The following is an 18791-nucleotide window of genomic DNA, read 5'->3' as shown; positions in this document are numbered from 1 at the left end:
GGAGTGTGGAATGAGCTGCCAGATGAAGTGGTAAATGCAGGCTCACTTTTAACGTTTAAGAAAAACTTGGACTGGTACATGGATGAGAGGGATATGGTCCGGGTGCAGGTCAGTGGGACTAGGCAGAAAAATGGTTCGGCATAGCCAAGAAGGGCCAAAAGGCCTGTTTCTGTGCTGTAGTGCTCTATGGTTCTATCAGAAGTCCTAAAAACTACTAGCATCCTTTTTGCGCTCTACTCTGCATGTGCTGGCAGACCAGGAATGGATGCAGGACCATGGGGAGGCAGTGCAAGGGGAAATTTTCCGGTGACCTGAAAATCCATCAAGTCCTGAGCTGGAGGCTGGAAGCAGGAGCCAGGAGATTAGTGACAACAGTGGTGGTGAGAGGTTTTGATGAGATGGTCTTTTGAGGAGTGTGTCAAAACATAAGAGATGTGAGATATGGGTCTGGTACAATGAGTGTACACTGAAATAGTTAAAGGGGATCTGATGAATCTGGTTCTCAATGTTGGCCTGAGACTTGAAGGAGGTCTCCTTTAAATATCAGTGCCAGAATGGTATGAAAACACATTTGTTCTGAGAGTATCCAAGGAGAGGTGCATCCTGAAACATTGTGGCCTAATTTCCCAGGTACTGCTCTAGAGGGGTGAAAAATATATCAAATGCATAAGGGAGAATCACCCTGGTAAGTGCTTAGTGAATATCTGGAATGCCACAATTCAACAGTTAAATAGTTGCAACAGAGTTCCTTTTTATAACTGAGCAATTCATGCATTGTCTGAAAATTTAGTTCCACGGTGCATGTTTATATATTCAGAATGTATTTCTGTAAAAATAGAAGCTCGTTACCATGTTTGTTTGTCAACTTTACTTTCACCCAAGTGACTGGACACTTGGGTTAAGTAGGTAAAAAAAAACTTGCATATTACTTTCTCTGTTTCTAAGATATATTCCAGCACAGGACATCAGCAGCCCTGATAATATTGGAATGCTGCTTTGCTAAGTGACTTTTCCTCTTGAGGAAAAGCACAACACACAAGTAGATAATTGAAATGTAATTCTTGCTGTTGAATTAGTCAAATTTTTTAACATTGGCAGTACGGTACCTTTTAGCAACCGTACCTGTGCAGCTTTTGGTACTTTAAGTGATTTGTTCCATTCTAGCAAACATTTGAGTCTAGATGAGAAGCCCGGATATTGTTAGTTAAATCTAAGCTAACAGTGCAATAAACCTGGCAATAATGGTTGGGTTTCATAAAGTTGTCAGATCACTGGAAAATGCAACTGACTTGTGCAGGATCTTTCTCAGAGAATATAATCTACTTCTCCTATTTGTTCCATCTTTTGCCCATGCTGTTTACTTAGTTCTCAATATGCTGACTCATGTGAAGAGAAGGGTACTTGGCTGATGTTCCAGGAAATCAGGAAACTTGGAATCTGACTTCATTGCAAAACTACTCTCAAAGCTGTTAAAATAGGCCACTAAATAGAGAAATGTTTCTCTGGGGGTGTATTTGGAGAATAAAGCATGACTGGGAATTGTATTTAATTGAGAGGTTAGTTCATGTCACAAACTGAAAAGAATTTATTGTTGCAATCTAGCCACAAAGATTATATTGTTATCTGGTATTCATTTCTTTCTTTATTGCACTTACTATAGCAGTTTGGATACTTTTACTTTTTCAGAAGAATAATTTGTAATATTTTACTTACTTTTCCATCATATCATTGAACAAACAAAACAGAAGGCGGCAATTTGGCCCATCATACCCATGCAAGCACGCTATCAGAACAACATACCATTATACAATAGTTCCACCTCCTACATTTATCTATTTTCCTCTCAAAGGCCACCATGAAATCTGTCTCATCACGTCTACAGGCAATACATTCCAGATTCCAGTTACAAGATATGTAAAATTCTCTTTCCTCACGTCATTGTTAAATCTCTTTCATTTTTACCTCTTGTGTTTTATAGCCCCCTTTAAGACTTCCCCTGAGCCGCCTTCAACAACAACAGCTCCAGTGACTCTAATCCATATTTGCAAATGCAACAACAAATCATCTGCTGGAGGAACTTAGTGAGTTGAGCAGCATCTGTTTGGGGTTGTGGGGTGAGGGGGAAGGAATTGTCTGTGTTTTTGGTTGAGACTTTGTATCAGGATGAATATCAACAATCCCTTCCATACACAATCCACGCTACAGATGCTGCTTGATTTGCTGAGTTTCTCCAGCGGTTTGTTTTCTCCTTATTATTACTGTTTCTTGTATCCCTATTACTGTCTTGTCTTCTCCTTGGAACCATTCTTGTTAACCTTCTCTGAATCTTCTTCAGTGCCTCCACATCCTTCCTCTTAGGAGGTGTTGAGAAATGAGCACATTAATTAGTGTAGCTAAGGATGGACCTGAGGTTTATTTACTTATTTATGGAGATTAGATTAGATTAGATTATGAGGACACGCAGCCCTCTTTTATTGTCATTTAGTAATGCATGCATTAAGAAATGATACAATGTTCCTCCAGAATGATATCACAGAAACACAAGACAAGCCAAGACTAAAAAAAACTATCAAAAGCCACATAAATATAACATATAGTTACAACAGTGCAAAGCAATACCGTAATTTGATAAAGAACAGACCATGGGCACGGTAAAAAAAAAGTCTCAAAGTCTCTCGAAAGTCCCATCATCTCACGCAGACGGTAGAAGGAAGAGAAACTCTCTTCCTGTCATGAGCCTCCAGCACCGCAAACTTGCTGATGCAGCACCCTGGAAGCACCCGACCACAGACAACTCTTGAGACCATCTGAAAACTTCGAACCTCCGACCAGCCCTCCGACACCGAGCACTGAGCACCAAACGCTTCGACCCCGGCCCTGGCAACAGGCAATAGGCAAAGCCAAGGATTTGGATACAACAGGAGTAGGGCTTTCTGACCTTTTGAGTCGCACCACCCAGCGACCCCTGTTTCAACCATAACCTAATCACGGGTCATTTTACAATGGAGGACCTGGAGGAAATCAATGTGATCACAGGGAGAATGTATAAACTCCTTGCAGACAGTGACGGATTGGCTTTGTACTCCATTGGCAAACCAGAATTATTTTCTCAACCTGCCGTGCTAGTTTCAATAATAGAGCTCCCTCTCCCTCATTTCCCTTCTTCCTGCACCATTTTCAGAACAGCCTCTCATCCTCACTTTCCTCTGCATTAAACTTCACCTGCCTCATATCTGCCCATCCTACAAGCTGATTTATATCCCGTTGCAATTTATCACCACCTCCATATTTAGAAATTGTAGCTTACACCCCTAAGTCTAGCTCATTAATAGTCCCACTGGAAATGTAGTTGCTTCACAACTCCAGTAACCAGTGGCATCATAATCTATGGTAACTTCTATACAGTTTGCACATTCGTCCTGTAATTACAGAGGTTTACCTCCACATAGCAAAAATAGGCTGACTGTTAGTTTAATTGACTATGGTGAATTAAACTTAATGTAGGTGGGAGGTTGTAGAATTGGGCATGTGTGAGAATGGGTTACAGGGAAATAGTGTGGAAATGTGATTGGTGTTGCTCTGAGAGCAGACAGACTTAAGATGAATTGCTTCCTCCTCTGTTATAGGAAAACATATGATTAACTGAGGTTAACTTAGTAAGGGGAAAAGTGGGTTAACATCTGTTAAAACAGCAAAGTAATACAACCTCATTGCATTGGTAACCACCTTATATTGGCAGTAATTCTAGGTTTTGAGAAGAACAGAAGTGATTAATTAGTCATTGTACAAGACCCAATATTCCTGACAACAGCATGGTTTAAGGACAAGTTGGCCTCTGATAATGGCCTGGACAAGTACAGTACCAAGCACTAATGAGTCAATATTAAATACTTAATTCATGCTCACAATAAAGAAGTGTGACAGTAAAAAAAAAAGGCTTTATGAGGCTGATTTCTTCTTCCAGATAGTCTATGACAGTGATGGACAGTGATCTGGACCAGCTGGATAAATGGGTTCAGAAATGGCAGATGGAATTTAGTGCAGGCAAATGTGAGGTGTTGCACTTTGGGAGGTCAAACACAATGAACAGCGGGGCATCAGGGGTATGGTAGGACAAAGGAATCTGGGGAAACAGATCCATAATTCCTTGAAAATATATAGGATCGTAAAGAGAGCTTTTGGCACATTGGACTTCATAGATCAGAGTATTGAGTACAGGAGTTGGGATGTTATGTTGAAATTATATAAGATGTTGGTGAGGGTTAATTTGGAGTATTGTGTGCAGTTCTGGTCACTTACCTACAGGAAAGGTATCAATAAGATTGAAAGAGTACAGAACAAATTTGCAAGGATGTTGCTGGGACATGAGCACCTATGTCATTGGGAAAGATTGAATAGATTGGGACTTTATTCTCTAGACTGTAGGAGAATGAGGGGAGATTTGACAGAGGTAAAGTTATGAGGGGTATAGATAGGGTAAATGCAAGCAGGCATTTTTCACTGAGGTTGGGTGAGGCTAGAACTAGAGGTCATAGGTTACGGATGAAAGGAGAAGTACTTGAGGGGAAACATCATTCAGAGGGTGAGAGTATGGAATGAGCTGCCAGCGAAAGTGGTGAATTTGGGTTCAATTTGAACACTGAGAGAAGTTGGATAAGTACATGAATGGGAGGTGTATGGATGGCTATGGTTCAGGTATGGGTCAATGGGACCAGAGAGAATAACAATTTGGCACGGTCTAGATGGGCTGAAGTGCCTGGTTCTGCGCTGTAGTACTTCATGTTCTCTATGTAGTTGAGAACTTCTGCATAACGAATGCTAACTAATCCACATTTTTTGGATCTTTCAGACTGGCTTCCCAAACACTGGGAACGGCTGTTTTTCAAAAGCCCTATGTATTCCTTTTTTCTAGTAACTCTTCATATAAAGCCATCTTTCTTGTGCTTTTAGCATTAATCCTAAGCTTAGCCTTTCTTCGTACTTATGCAGCAACTACTAGACATAGTCTTTTACTATTTATTCTCTTAATCCCTTTTAAAACATTAAATTCTTTTTCTAAATTTGCCATTAAGCTTCTCTGGTGTGGTGAACGATATTCCAGTTTTTTCAAGTACCCCATCGTATATCCTCTGATCTTGGTGGCCTCTATCGATTTATGAGGCACTTTTGCTTTGGTTACCAATATCCTTTCTACAATGGGGTTTTAAAAGCTGCTTCCGTTACCCTATCTAATGTCCTGCCTGTGTTGTGCATCACCTTTTCGTCTTGTACTCTGTGACAATAGGAATGTAACATCCAGAACACTACATTGACTTCCTTCAGGCTTTTTAACACATTCTGTGTTATCTGTACCTCCTGATCAGTTTTTTCAATGTATTTTGCCTTTTTATAAAGTTTGTTCATGGACATCACAATCAGAATCATGTTTAATATCACTGGTATATGTTGTAATTTTTTTTGGTCAGGAATAGGGAATTCTAAGATTTAGATGATGAATTTTGGAGGTTGAGGGCCAACCTGATAGAAGTATATAGAAATATTAGAGGCATAGAGAGAATAGTAGAATATTTTCCCCAAATACTTGGGTGTAGTGTGTGTGTGTGTGTGTGTGTGTGTGTGTGTGTGTGTGTGTGTGTGTGTGTGAGAGAGAGAGATTTAATGGAGATGTGCGAGGCAAGATTCTTACTCAGAATGAAATCCTCAAACTTTATCATCTTGTCTGCTTCCACTGAGAGTAGGTGGTGGAAGCAGATAAGATTATAAAGTTTAAGAGGATTTAGGTAAACGTGTGAATGAATAGCAAGTAGAGTGATGTACATAAAATGCTGGAGGAACTCAGTTGACGTTTCGGACCGAGACCCTTCGGCAGGACTCTTTTCCATAGATGCTGCCTGGCTTGCAGAGTTCCTCCTGCGTTTTGTGTGTGTTGCTTGGATTTCCAGCATCTGCAGATTTTTTTCTTGTTTGTGAGGGAGTAGAGGGATATAGACCATATGCAGGAAAAGGCCCTGGCCTTATGCTGTTCTGTTTTGTTTGAAGGAACAGCATTAAATTCCAAATCAGAATGATGTGTAACTTGGAGGAAAATCTGTGTTTCTTGTCTTTGGTGATAGAGGTAATAGATTCTGGAGAGATGCTGGAGCAGTCTGAGCATTTTGAGAATGTTGCATGTTGCAGCCATGATGCACTCCCAGTGGAGGGAATGAATGTTTAGGGAAGTGGATACAGAGTGGAGGAACTTCCTGAATGTCGTTGTAGCAACTCTCATCCTTGCAAATGGAAAGCCCATCACATTCCTGACTTTTGCCTTGTGGTGGTGCAATTTTGGGGTTTCACTAGTTGAGATAATAACCAAAGAATATCCTGAATCTGAACTAATCTTGAATACACAGTGATTATATGACTGAATAGTTGAGTTTTTAGTCAATGGTCATTCCTATGTTGACGAGGAAACTGTAATGGCACTACCAGTGGATATCAAGGATAGATAGTTATTGTTTCTCTTGTGGGAGGTGGTTATTCCCTCATGCATTTGTAGTATGAAGGTCACATGCCACTTAGTTTATGTCTCAATGTCATTCATGCCTTGCTGTGTGATGGGAAGTACTGCCTTATTTGCTGAAAAGTTGTACATTTAATTGAAACTTGTCCTATCGTCTGTCATTTCTATTTCTGACGTTGTGATAGAGCAGCTGCAGGTAGTTGGGCCGAGGACAATATTCTGAGGCTTTTGTACAGTGTTGTCCTGGGTTGAGGTAATAACCACCAACGATCATGTTCTTTAAGTAAGCTATGAGAGTGTTTTTGGTTTGATGCGTGTTCCGTTTTCACTGGAGGCCTTTAGTACCACAGCCAAATAACCTCACTGCATTTGTGGAAGTCAGCTCTTTGGAACAAGGCTGTGAAAACATCTGGAGTAAGTGGTTATACTAAACTCAGACTGGGTATCAATGAGCAGGTTATTGATGAGTAAGTGTCACCTGATAGCAGTTTTAATGATTTCTGTCGCTTTGAGGATGACACAGCGTAGACTGATTGGTTAGTAAATGGCCACACTGGATTTGTCCTGCCTTTTGTGAACAAGACATACCTGGGAAGTTTTACAGATTGCTTGGTAGATGGCCAGTGCTCTAACTGTGCTGGAACAGATTAGCTGGGAAACAGTAAGCATTGAAGCATAAGCTTCCAGTACTGCACCCACAATATTGTTTGGGCCTGTATCCTTTGCTGTATCCTGTGATATTGTGAGTGTACCAAATTAGATAAAGACTGGCTTCTATGATGGTGAGGATTACTAAGTTAATTGCTTCTGGCAGAATCTGTGTGCAAATGTTTCAGTCTTTAGTTTTTATGTGCTGGGCTCTTCCATCACTGAGATTGGAGATTTTCTTTGAGCCTCCTCCAGTTGGTTGTTTAATTATCCACCACAATTCATGAGCAGATGTGAGAAAACTAAGAGCAATTGTTGGTTACAGCTATTGGCAATTTCTCATTGTTCAATCTGTACAGAGCCCTGTATTGGAGTCATAGAGCCGTACAGCACAGAAAAAGGCCCTTCAGCCCATATTGTCTGTGCCTAGTCCCATCAACCTGCACCTACACCATAGCCCTCTGTACCGCTCCTATTGATGTACCTATCCAAATTTCTCTTAAATGTTGAAATCAACCCTGTACCCACCACTTGCACTGGCAGCTCGCTCCACACTCTCAACACCCTCTGAGTGAATAAGTTCCCCCTCATGTTCACTTTAAACATTTCAGCTTTCACCCTTAACCAATGACTCCAAGTTCTACTCTCACCCAACCTCAGTGGAAAAGGATTTATTGCATTTGTACCCCTCATAATTTTGTATCCCTTTATCAAGTCTCCCCTCAATCTTCTACACTGTAGGGAATAAATTTCTAACCTACTCAACCTTTCCCTGTAAGTTAGGTCCTCAAGTGTCAGTAACATCCTTGTAAATTTTCTATGCACTCTTTCAATCTTATTTACATCTGTTCTGTAGGTAGGTGACCAAAACTGGACACAATACTCCAAATTAGGCCTAACCAGCATCTTATATAATTTCAACATATCATCCCAACACCTGTACTCAATACATTGATTTATGAAAGCCGATGTGTCAAAAGCTTGATGCGACTTTCAAGGAATTATGGATCTATATTCCCAGATCCCTCTGTAGTCATCCGAGAACACACTTCCTACCAAGGGGTGAGTAAAACAGCTGAAGTGTCAGAGCTGTCAAAGAAATGTGGCATTGGGAATTCAATAATGTTGGTCAGAACTTGAGGCAAGATCACTTTGTGTAGAAGCCGCTACAACTGGCAAGCTGGGAAGCACTTAGTGAATAAACTCCAAAGGAGGCAGAGATGAAATAGCAACTACTCCAGTGAGGGAGGTAAGCAAGTGGGCTAGTGGCGTTTGAAGCATGGATATAGAACAATTTAACTAAAGAGCTTGGCCTGTTCTAACTTCTATATTCCCTGCAGTGGGACTTATTTGTCTGCAGGGTAAACTTGGTCCACAGGCCAATATTTTCAACAACAGATCAAAGTTAATAATAAAGAAGAGCCCAGAGATTCTGAATACTGAATGTATGCTAACATATTTTGGTAGAGAACAGTGGTAATGGGAATAACAGGGCATTGGGAGAAATCTCTGTCTCACTCTCACTGTATTTCTCTTGCTCTCTGTTTCTCTTGAATCTAAAACTAATCTTAAGTTGCACTGGAAAATTGATCTGAAGAGTATGTGGATCAATTCCATCAGATGATGTCAAGAGTTTGACACACTGAGGATTTAATTGGGAAAAAATACATGCCTTTCAATGTGTCTTAGATGTTTAACCAAATATTGAATGGTAGTATTTTTTTCAGAATTCTGTGATTGAAAATCTTACCTATTCCAGAACAAAATGTGAAAACAATAATTCTCAGGGTGTCTTGTGTCAATCTAGAAATTTAACCAGCACTTCCAACCGCTGGTCACCAACGAACCCATGATGCAATTTCCATGCCAGATGTCCATGAGTTGACATTATTTCTTTTGTAATGCTCCTTTTGCATGGAACATGAATCACTTTGGCCCAGGAACCTGAATGCTTGGAGGCTTGTATCACAATTTGGCTTTCCTATTATACCGCTGGTTAGAGATGACTAATATGTAAATCAATTATTTGTCAATGGTAGTTTCGTTCCCAACACTACCTCTTCCCTAAAACTTCTGGTCATCTAGGACCTGGTCCCAACCTTCTCCCCACCCAACCCGCCTACATCCACTGGACCCCAAGCACTACTACCAACTGTTATCGCTGACAGTGTTTTAGTATCTGATTGCTTCTCCCTTCTACTTGACTTGAACCTTCAGACCATCTATTAATGGCGTTATCTGCTTTTTCTTCCCCATCTGCAGCAGACCTCTGATTTGTGCTGTGACTGCTGGCTAAACTTCTCACCTTAACTTTCCCTGAACCCAACTGACAAAGTTTGTAACAGAGAGGGAGAATAAATTAAACTTGGGGTGCACCCTTTAGGATGCATTTTTACTCTTTAGATCTGTTCCTTTCTTTTAAGTGAAAAAAGTTTCTGGAATATCAGTTGACAGTGTACTTTATCCTTTAATTTTGTCAACTCTTGATTAAATATACCATTTACATTGCATGAAATGCTCTTTTCCTAAGTAAGAATTTAAGCATAAGCCACCAAAATCCAAAAAGAAAATTAATAATACATTTGAGAGTTACAGTATTTGAACAAAATATCGGATTTTATGTGATGCAGAATTGTTTTCTGTACCACTTAAAAATGAGAACGCTTTCATGTCAATCTGTAGTAGAAAGAAAAGGCGCATCTATTAAACCAAGTGAAGTCATGTTTGCTTCTGGCAGCTCTATATGTAGCAATGGTGTCATACGTGTTTTTCTGGTGTCATTGGGATTGCTGTGTTGGGAGATGTAGCAATGCAGAGAGCTTACTGTACGTGGTTGGTTTTATAGTCACCATTATCGGACCTGATCTTTCATTGTCAATGAGAGGTTTCCTTGGATACAGTCTCAGAATTGATTGACATTCCTTTATTCTACTGTCATAACTCAGCCACCCAAAGTACACCCCTTTAGTTGTAGTGTGAAAGTTGGCTCCATGAATATAAAATTAACTAGAAGGTTAAGTGACAAAGTAGATCTGTCCCGAGCTGGGCATCTTTAGTAAAGTGCTAATTGCAGGAACATTACTTTATTGTCTTTCCATAGGTAATTTCAATGGACAGTGTTAGAATGTCCTACAACAAATATTTGGTTTCATTAGCCACAAAGTATCAGGTGGAGTTTAAATTGTGTACAGGTCTTATTTCCTAAAGAAGGGAACCCATTTTATGCTAAACCATAATTATGCTATCCATAATTTCATAACCCCAGAATAATCCCTAATGGAGGGAATGAGCAATTTAAAATTGGTGATGGAACTCCTGACTATTGAGTGACAACCCTTTCCTTGGGAGTTAGGAGAGAGTTATCAAACAAATGTGTGTCAATCTTCACGAGGTCTATGAATCCCTGAAGGGGTCTCAAAGTAAGCATTATCACCAACTGTGGTTGAGTACTCATTGCAGAGATCAGAAAGTTGTGAGATAGTTTCTAAATTCTAAACATGCATGGCATATTAGCATTCAAGTATGCACAATGGAGGCCAACAGCATTTGACATGAACTTGGGCATTCTTCAGATTCTTTTGTGCAGGTAGCACACAAAAATCATAAAGATGATGACCTTCATGAATTTTTTCGAGGTAACAATTAAAGGGAATATGGCCCTGCCTACGACAATCATCTGATTCTCCCATCCTTGCTCCAGGACACATCACTGTCCTCATCCCCTAATCCTTTTGTTTTAGGACCTGACACTTGTTTTTTTTTTCTGCTTATTCCTGAAAGCCAGTGTTAATGGAGTTAAAAATATAGGTGCACAGTACGAATTAAGTCGGATTCCACTGCATGTGATGCCTGGGTCATCTTACACAACCATTGCAGCAAGGTGTCCCAGCACAAATGTGCATTAGTCCATTACACCTCCTGTTTAGTGGAACAATATCTCAGCCAATTAAAGGAAGGATTTTGGCATTTGTATCTGCTCGGAGAGATGGAAACACTTACAACATCATCCATTAGGAAGCTTCTAACCTCCAAAGAATAAAGCCTTTGATCTGTTGCACTAATGGAAAATAAATTGTTATTGTTGTTAACTCTGACTGATTACCATCTATGGATGAATATCAGCAATAACAATTATACAAGTTTTTGTTTGAAAACTTAAAAGACGAGAGCATTTCACTATTACACGATTTTTTTTCTGGAGCTTATTAGAAAACTCTAGGTGAACTATTTTTAATTTTTGCTTGTATAGAATTAGCTGAAAAAACTGATAGGTACAACAAATATGTACTGTATAAGAATAGTTTGGTTTTGTTCCATTTTACTTAGCTGCTTTTCCTTACTGTTCATATTTAGAGTTATGAATGTTCACTGTGTTAGTGTGAGATTGAAATTTAAATTTCAGTTCTGCAAACACAAAAATTGTGATGGTGAGGTGTGATAAACAAGTTTAAAACAGATGTTCCTGCCATTTCAGGTGACATACAGAAAAAGAAAAACTACATGTGCTATTTTCCATTAGCAAATGTCATGAGGTTTACCAGTCAGTTTTCACTTTTAAGATATGCCAGGACATGAAATTTGGGAAGGCTGCAAAACTCCACAGAAAGAACTTGAAACAACATTTTCAAGATTTCTTCCCAGAAATGGGGAAACTTTTTTTTTGATTGACTGCTATCAACACAATTTGTTATTGGCAGCTACCAGTGATATAAAAAAACAGAAAATATGAGAAATAGTCAGTAGGGTCAGTGAAGAGAGGAACAGAATTAAGAGGTGGCTGACAGTCAGAACCAGGCCAAGTCTGGGCTGCTGATAGAGCTGCTGCTTCACAGTTCCAATAACCAGGATCCAGTCCTAGCCCCAGGTGCTGTTTGTATGTTCTCCCTGTGACCATATAGGTTTCTTCTGGGTGCTCCACTCTCGTCCAAAATGTCAAAGATAGATTAATTGGTCACTGTATGTGAGCCTGAGGGAGCTGATGGCAATGCTGAGAGGATATTGAGAAAATTAATGGAGGTACAAGATTACTCTGTGTCAGCATAGGTAGACTCAATGGGAGGACATTGTATCATTTGTCACAAAGTAAAATACTGTTGTTAAGAGCACTTTAGCAATAGAAAGGAGGAGGGGGTGAAAAGAATCTTCTGATTATTGACTTCATGAGGAGGAAGCTGGAGGTCCATGAGCCAGTCCTCATCTGAGGATCAGAGGTGGAGAGGGTCAGCAAATTTAAAACTCTCGCTGTTATCATTTCAGAGGATTTGTCCTGGGTCCAGCATGTAAGTGCCATTATGAAGAAAGCATGGCAGCACCTCTACTTCCTTACAAATTTGTAAAGATTTGGCATGATATCTAAAACTTTGACAAACTTCCATAGATGTGTGGTGGAGTGTATATAGACTGGTTGCACCAAGGCCTGGTATGGAAATACCAATGCCCCGAATAGAAAATCCAACAAAAATTAGTGGATACTTCCCAGTCCATCATGGGTAAAGCTGTCCCTACCATTGAACCCATCTGCATGGAACACTGTTGCAGGAAAACAGCATCCATCATCAAGGAACCCCACCACCCAGGACATGTTCGTTTCTCACTGCTGCCATCAGGAAGATGGTACGGGATCCTCAGACCCACACCATCAGGTTCAGGAATAGTTATTACCCCTCAACCAGCGGGCTGTTGAACCAGGGGGTATAATTTCACTCGTCCCATCACTGAAACGTTCCCACAACCTATGGACTCCCTTTCAAGGCTCTTCAACTAATTTTCTTGATGTTTATTGCTTATTTATTTAATATTTTTACTTTTGTATTTGCACAGTTTATTGTTATACTTCCACATTAGTTGTTTGTCCTGTTGGGTGCAGTCTTTCAATAATTCTATTGCGCTTCTTGGCTATACTGTGTATGCCCACAAGAAAATGGTGACATATATGTATAGTACTTTGATAATAAATTTATTTGAAATTCAGTTCATTGCCCTCCACAGAATGCTTAGTATTTCCAGCTTTCACTTATTATTTCAGATTTCTAGTCCCTGTTGTGATTTTGTATCCAGCATTGTGTTCATTCCTCTTTGTTGTCTGTGTTCATTCACCATTCGCTACAATATTTAGGAGACATTTGGAAAAGCACGTGGAGGGTAAAGTTTTAAAGGGATATGAGCCAAACACAGCCAAATAGCATTAGCTTGGTGGACGCCATGGTTTGCATGGACAAGTTGGGCAGAAGGTTGTTCCCATGCTGTTTCTATCTGTAATCTACATCTCCTCCAGAATGACAAATTTCTTCAGTTGACAGCACTAGTATTTGCATCACCATCTCCCCTGGTCAGCTGTCTATCACAGACATCCCCTTTGTAACTTTTCCCATTTGCCGATTCTGTTGAAAAGTCTTTAATCTGAAATACTAACTCTATTTCTCTCTCCACAGATGCTGCCTGATCTTGAATATTTTAAACAGGCTTTGTTTTTACTTCCCATTTTCAATATCTATAGTTCTTGCTTTTTACGTGGTAGCAATAATATGTGAACATTTTTAATACCCCTTTGCACATTCTACCTTATGCAGCACCAAAAGGGCCCTAACAGAGGCACCCTTTGAAATACATGTCTGTCCCACAGATATTAGAATGGTGAAGTTTTTGTAATTCAAAAATAAACCAAAATGCAATTAGTTTTTATCCCCTCTGTATTTGGAGTTGGTGGTCATATTCAAGGAGGGAAGAGGTGGAAATTGTGGTGGGAATTTTCATATAGCTAATTGCCAGCTTTTCTTGTCCTTTGCATTTTGAATCTTTTTGTCAGACATTATCTATACTGCAAATGGTTTTAAATATCAGCAGGTCAAAGTTTCTTATTGGAATCTGAGAGGAAGAAAAGCTGGTAACATTTTAAGGCATGCTGTGGTATAACATTACATTAGAATATAGTTCTGATAAAGTCTCAGACCTGAAAGGTTAACTCTATTTCCCTTGCCACATTTGATGCCTAAACTGTTGAGTGTTTCCAACATTTCTATTTTTTATTGTACCATCCCAGCCCATATCTTGCCACCACCACCTTATGTTAGGCCCAACCCATGTCATTGTGCTAAGCAAGTAGCATTAAGCCTGGTGCCACATCTTTGCATCAGTACAATATTATCAGGTCCAACCTCCTGTTAACTACCTAAAGCTGATTACCTAAATTGTCAATTCGCGTTGTCATGCCTTCTCACTTTATGTAATATTAATGAAATGTGAGAGATTGAATGATTGGGAAAAATCCCATCTCTATGCACAATACTTTGCAGATCTCCAGGAAATGTAAGTCCTGCATGAGTGTGCATCTAATGAAGTATTCATGTGTGTACTTTCCGTTTTATGTGGACTACTTAGAGGTTAGTGAAAGCAGTAAAAATTAAGATGAATTATGACCTTCAGAAGAACACTTAATAATTCTGGAAAGTTGGCCTGGAAGTGATATTTGGCAGGCAAACTTAATGTTTATATGAGATTATGTTACTTTAATGAAGACCACAAAATGTTTGAAATAATTGGGTTAACCCTGCCATTAAAAATATTGAGTTGTGGAATGTTGTGTAAACCTGTTAACTCTTCATTTGCTGGTAATGATAGCATTGTTTTCAATGTTTTAGTTGACATTGGATGATTTTAACCAAATCGTAAATTCTTCTTTTCAAAAAATATATTCAGGAACTTTTTTCTGCATTCTTTAGTAATGTTTAGCACTGCAGCATTTTTAATATAGTTATGGTAGCAATGTTTCTGTGACCATTTTCTAAACTGTCCCTTCTTTTCCATTATTATTTACCACAGCACAATGTTTGCTGTGAGTTGTTTGCACTCTTGAACTGAAAGCTCAGATTTACTGGGACAATCAAATACCTTCACTATGGTGCTTGTCTCCATTACTGTTGATTACCTTCTGCTCTTATGTAATGTCTTGCAAAACATCCTGTGCTTTATTGAGTCTTGTTAACTGTCTTCCAGATGTTGACGAATGTGACAATGACTACAATGGTGGTTGCGTTCATGAGTGCATCAACATTCCTGGCAACTACAGGTGCACTTGTTACGATGGTTTTATGCTGGCGCACGATGGACATAATTGCCTGGGTAAGTTGTATCACTTCCTTAAATGTAGTGTTAGAATTAACATCTTTTTACACTCAGTTTTCTTTGTAAATAAAGAAATACAATTTTAATTTTGTTTACCATTCTGTGGAAGAAATATTCTTCAAATATTATGTGCTTCAAGCTGAAGATTTGTGATAAATGTGATCATGCTCACGCAACAGTAGCCTTCTATCTTTAGTTTAACAATTTAATTTGAGGTGGTTTGTTAATCCAAATAAACATGGATGGAATTCATACGCATCTCATTTGCGTGTGATATTCTGTTCATATGCTCCCTATTGTTGCCGTATGACTTTATGAACATCATACTTGAAGTGTGTGTGTTTCAGGAAATAAAGGGAGTGATCTCACAGAAGAGACCAAACAGATAAAAAGGTGAGATAGAGATATAGTTGCATATTCCATTTTTTTAGATCTCCAGGTACAGTATAACTTTTGTAAAGCTTTGGCAGAAACTGGAGAGATAGCAGCAACAGTCATTGACCCTGACTTTTTTGTGGTTTCTAATAATCATTTGTTTAAATTACAGTGACAATTTAAGGAAATCCTGCAATAGTTATTGGAAAGCCAATTTCCATAGCACATAGACAAGAGCAAGTGGGTAAAGAAATTGATTTCAAGTGATTTGGGACACAGCTGTTTTAAGGAGATGGGGGGAGGAGTCACGGTGGAATGGTTAGAATTAGTGAGTGAATGGTGATTGTCAGAATTTAAGAATGATTTATTTAAGTTACTGAAACAAAAACAATAGTTCAAGGTGGCACAGGAGGTTATCACTCAGAAGGTGAGTTAATATTTATGCAGGTTTGTTAAGATGAGAAGTCTGTGCATTTCATTTCTGTGTGACTTTGGCCAAATCCTGTAGTGTAAAACATTAATTGTTACATCAAAAGCCCCATTAAGATTCATCTTAAATTTTTATTCCATTCCTATGTCTGTTAGATTCTCAATTTATTTGTCATAGTAGAAGTTCCCAGCCTTTTTAATGCCATGGACCCCTACCATTAATTGAGGAGTCCATGGACTCCAGGTTGGGAACCCCTGTGTTACACATGGGAATTGGAAGGAGGAAAATGCTGTTGGTGGAGAACTTCAGGAAGTACCAATAGTATTCAAAATTTATTAGTTGGGATGGTTAATTTTCTATATTCTAAAATGTCATTTGTTTCTCTCAGGCTCCATGATGTTATTTCAACATGAAAACATTTTACTTTGTTTTGTCTAGTAATTTTGACCCAATTTGATTCAATTGCATATCTTCTTTGCAATTTTCCATGCCACCACTTAAGTGAACCCAATACAAAGCTGAAACCTGGAGCCAGGTGTAACTATGGCCATCAGGTGATTTTTGGAAAATTAAATATAGTTGCAAAATCTGTCACTACATGTAAATATGACAATACTGAAACGGGTCACATAATACCAGAGATGACTCACTGCTTTGAAGTTAAGAATATCATTGATTTTCAGGGAAAATCCTCTATGCATGAGTGAGATAGAATTGCTCCTTTTATGCAGTTCACTTTAGCTGGTAATTTACTATGCTGAGGCAATTGGAATATTCCATTAAAACTTTAGAACAGTTCACTAATTTAATTTAAGTCAAACCACATTTTTTCCAAGTAACCAAAGCAGTTTCCACTTCAGATTGTCATAACACATGGTATAGTTGCAAAGTTCTGGATTTCTACCAGTTGGAACACCAACTTTAAAAAGTTTCCAAAATATTGCACTAGAAGTTTTAGAAATGCAATTTTGGCCATCTGAATGACCTTTGGGTTTTGTTCATCAGAATTAGATTTATTATCACTGACGTATGACATAAAATCTGTTGTTTTGCGGCAGCAGTACAGTGCAAAGACACATAAATCAATAAATCACTAAAACTAAATAGTGCTTAAAAGAAACAGAAAAACAAGGTAGTGTTCATGGACCATTCAGAAATCTGATGGAGGGGAAGAAGATATTTCTGAATCATATAAATATGAATCTTCAGACTCCTGTAGCTTCTCCCTGATGGTAGTCACAAGAGGAGGGCACATTCTGGATGGTGAAGGTCCTTAATAATGGAAGCCACCGTCTTCTTGAGGTACCGTTACTTGAAGATATCCTAGAAGGCAGCGAGGGTTGTGCCCTCGATGGAGCTGGCTGAGTCGATAACCCTCTTGTGATCCTGTGCATTGGAGGCTCCATGCCAGGCTGTGATGCAATCAGTCAGAATGCTTTCAGTATAGAATTGTTGCTGTTGATCTATTATTGTTGTTATTGCTTGTGTTGTTCTGTGAACAGGGTAGGCATGCTATGTTGGTGCCGGAATGTGTGCAGACACTTGCAAGCTGCCCCAGCACATCCTTGCGTTGTGTTGGTTGTTAACACAAATGCACATTTCACTGTATGTTTTGATGTACAAGTCATCAATAAATGAATCTGAATCAGAACCAGAAATTTGTTAGAGTCTTTAATGTAGCAAATTATAGTCACTATTATGCCTTTCTTGTGATTGCATTGTTGTGCTAGGCCCAGGATAGATACTCATAGATGTTGATGCCCAGGAACTTGATGCTGCACGCCCTTCAGTGAGCACCTGCTGAAGTCAACAATCAGTTCCTTGGTCTTGCTGATGTTGAATGCGAGAAAATGTAACTGGAATTTAGAGATTGGTCTGTTTTCCTTATGTACATATATAAGGGTATAATCATCACTGAGTCAGACAGTATAAGACTTGCCCTTTGTCTCACTGACCCAATGCTAACTACCAAGAACACAACTGCATGAATCCCATTCTATTCTCATTAATTCCACCCTTATTTGACTATTCATCTGCACACTCAGGCTGACCTACAGTATTGTGGACCATTAACGGACCAGTGTGCCCTTCTTTCATATATGGAATGAAACAGGAGCACCCAGTGGAAACCCATGTAGTTACAGGTAGCATGTGCAATCTCCATCGATTATTCATCTCCCTGATGGTACTGCGTGATGGATGAGAATTTGCTTGTACTTCTCAGCATTGAGGATTCCATTAATTCTGACCAGATCACCCAACTACATTTGTAGAAATACAGCTCCAAACCTGTTGTGAATCTCTGCCGTGTTTCACTATTGGCTACAGACACTCATCCATTTAGCACTCTCAGCTCTGCTACGGACAAGCTGCCTCCTGCTTGAGCCAGAAATTTCAAGTTTTGACTTGTCAGTCCAGAGCACATGCTGGCATTATTCTGTACCTCAGTCCTTGTGTTTTTGTGCATAGGTGAGTCCCTTGGCTTTGTTTGCACTTCCCAGGAATGGCTTTTAGGTAGCAACTCTTCCATGAAGACCACTTCTGACAACACTTCCCTGGACTGTGGAGGGGTGATCTTGTGTCCCAGCGGTTTCTGTAAATTCAGAGCTAAAAGTAGTGGTGGACTGATAGAAGAGCTGAAATTCCTGTCTGTGGCAAAAATTTTGCTGGGGAGAGAGCTTGCTGATGCAGGATGACTACGTTGTGTCCTGTTGT

General features: G+C 39.3%; 1 protein-coding gene across 2 annotated transcripts in view; it reads left to right on the top strand.

Moving 5' to 3' along the window:
• scube1 (signal peptide, CUB domain, EGF-like 1) overlaps positions 1-18791 on the top strand; it is a 273608-nt gene that overhangs the window by 29000 nt on the left and 225817 nt on the right. For both annotated transcript variants that reach the window (XM_063058118.1, XM_063058117.1), the window contains exon 3: positions 15143-15268. In XM_063058118.1, the coding sequence (XP_062914188.1) occupies positions 15143-15268 (126 nt within the window). The remainder of the gene's footprint in view (positions 1-15142; positions 15269-18791) is intronic.

Source organism: Mobula hypostoma, chromosome 9, assembly GCF_963921235.1.
Source record: "Mobula hypostoma chromosome 9, sMobHyp1.1, whole genome shotgun sequence".
Lineage (NCBI taxonomy): Eukaryota > Metazoa > Chordata > Chondrichthyes > Myliobatiformes > Myliobatidae > Mobula > Mobula hypostoma.
Note: the sequence above shows the minus strand (reverse complement) of the source record. Positions and strands in the feature narration are given on the sequence as shown.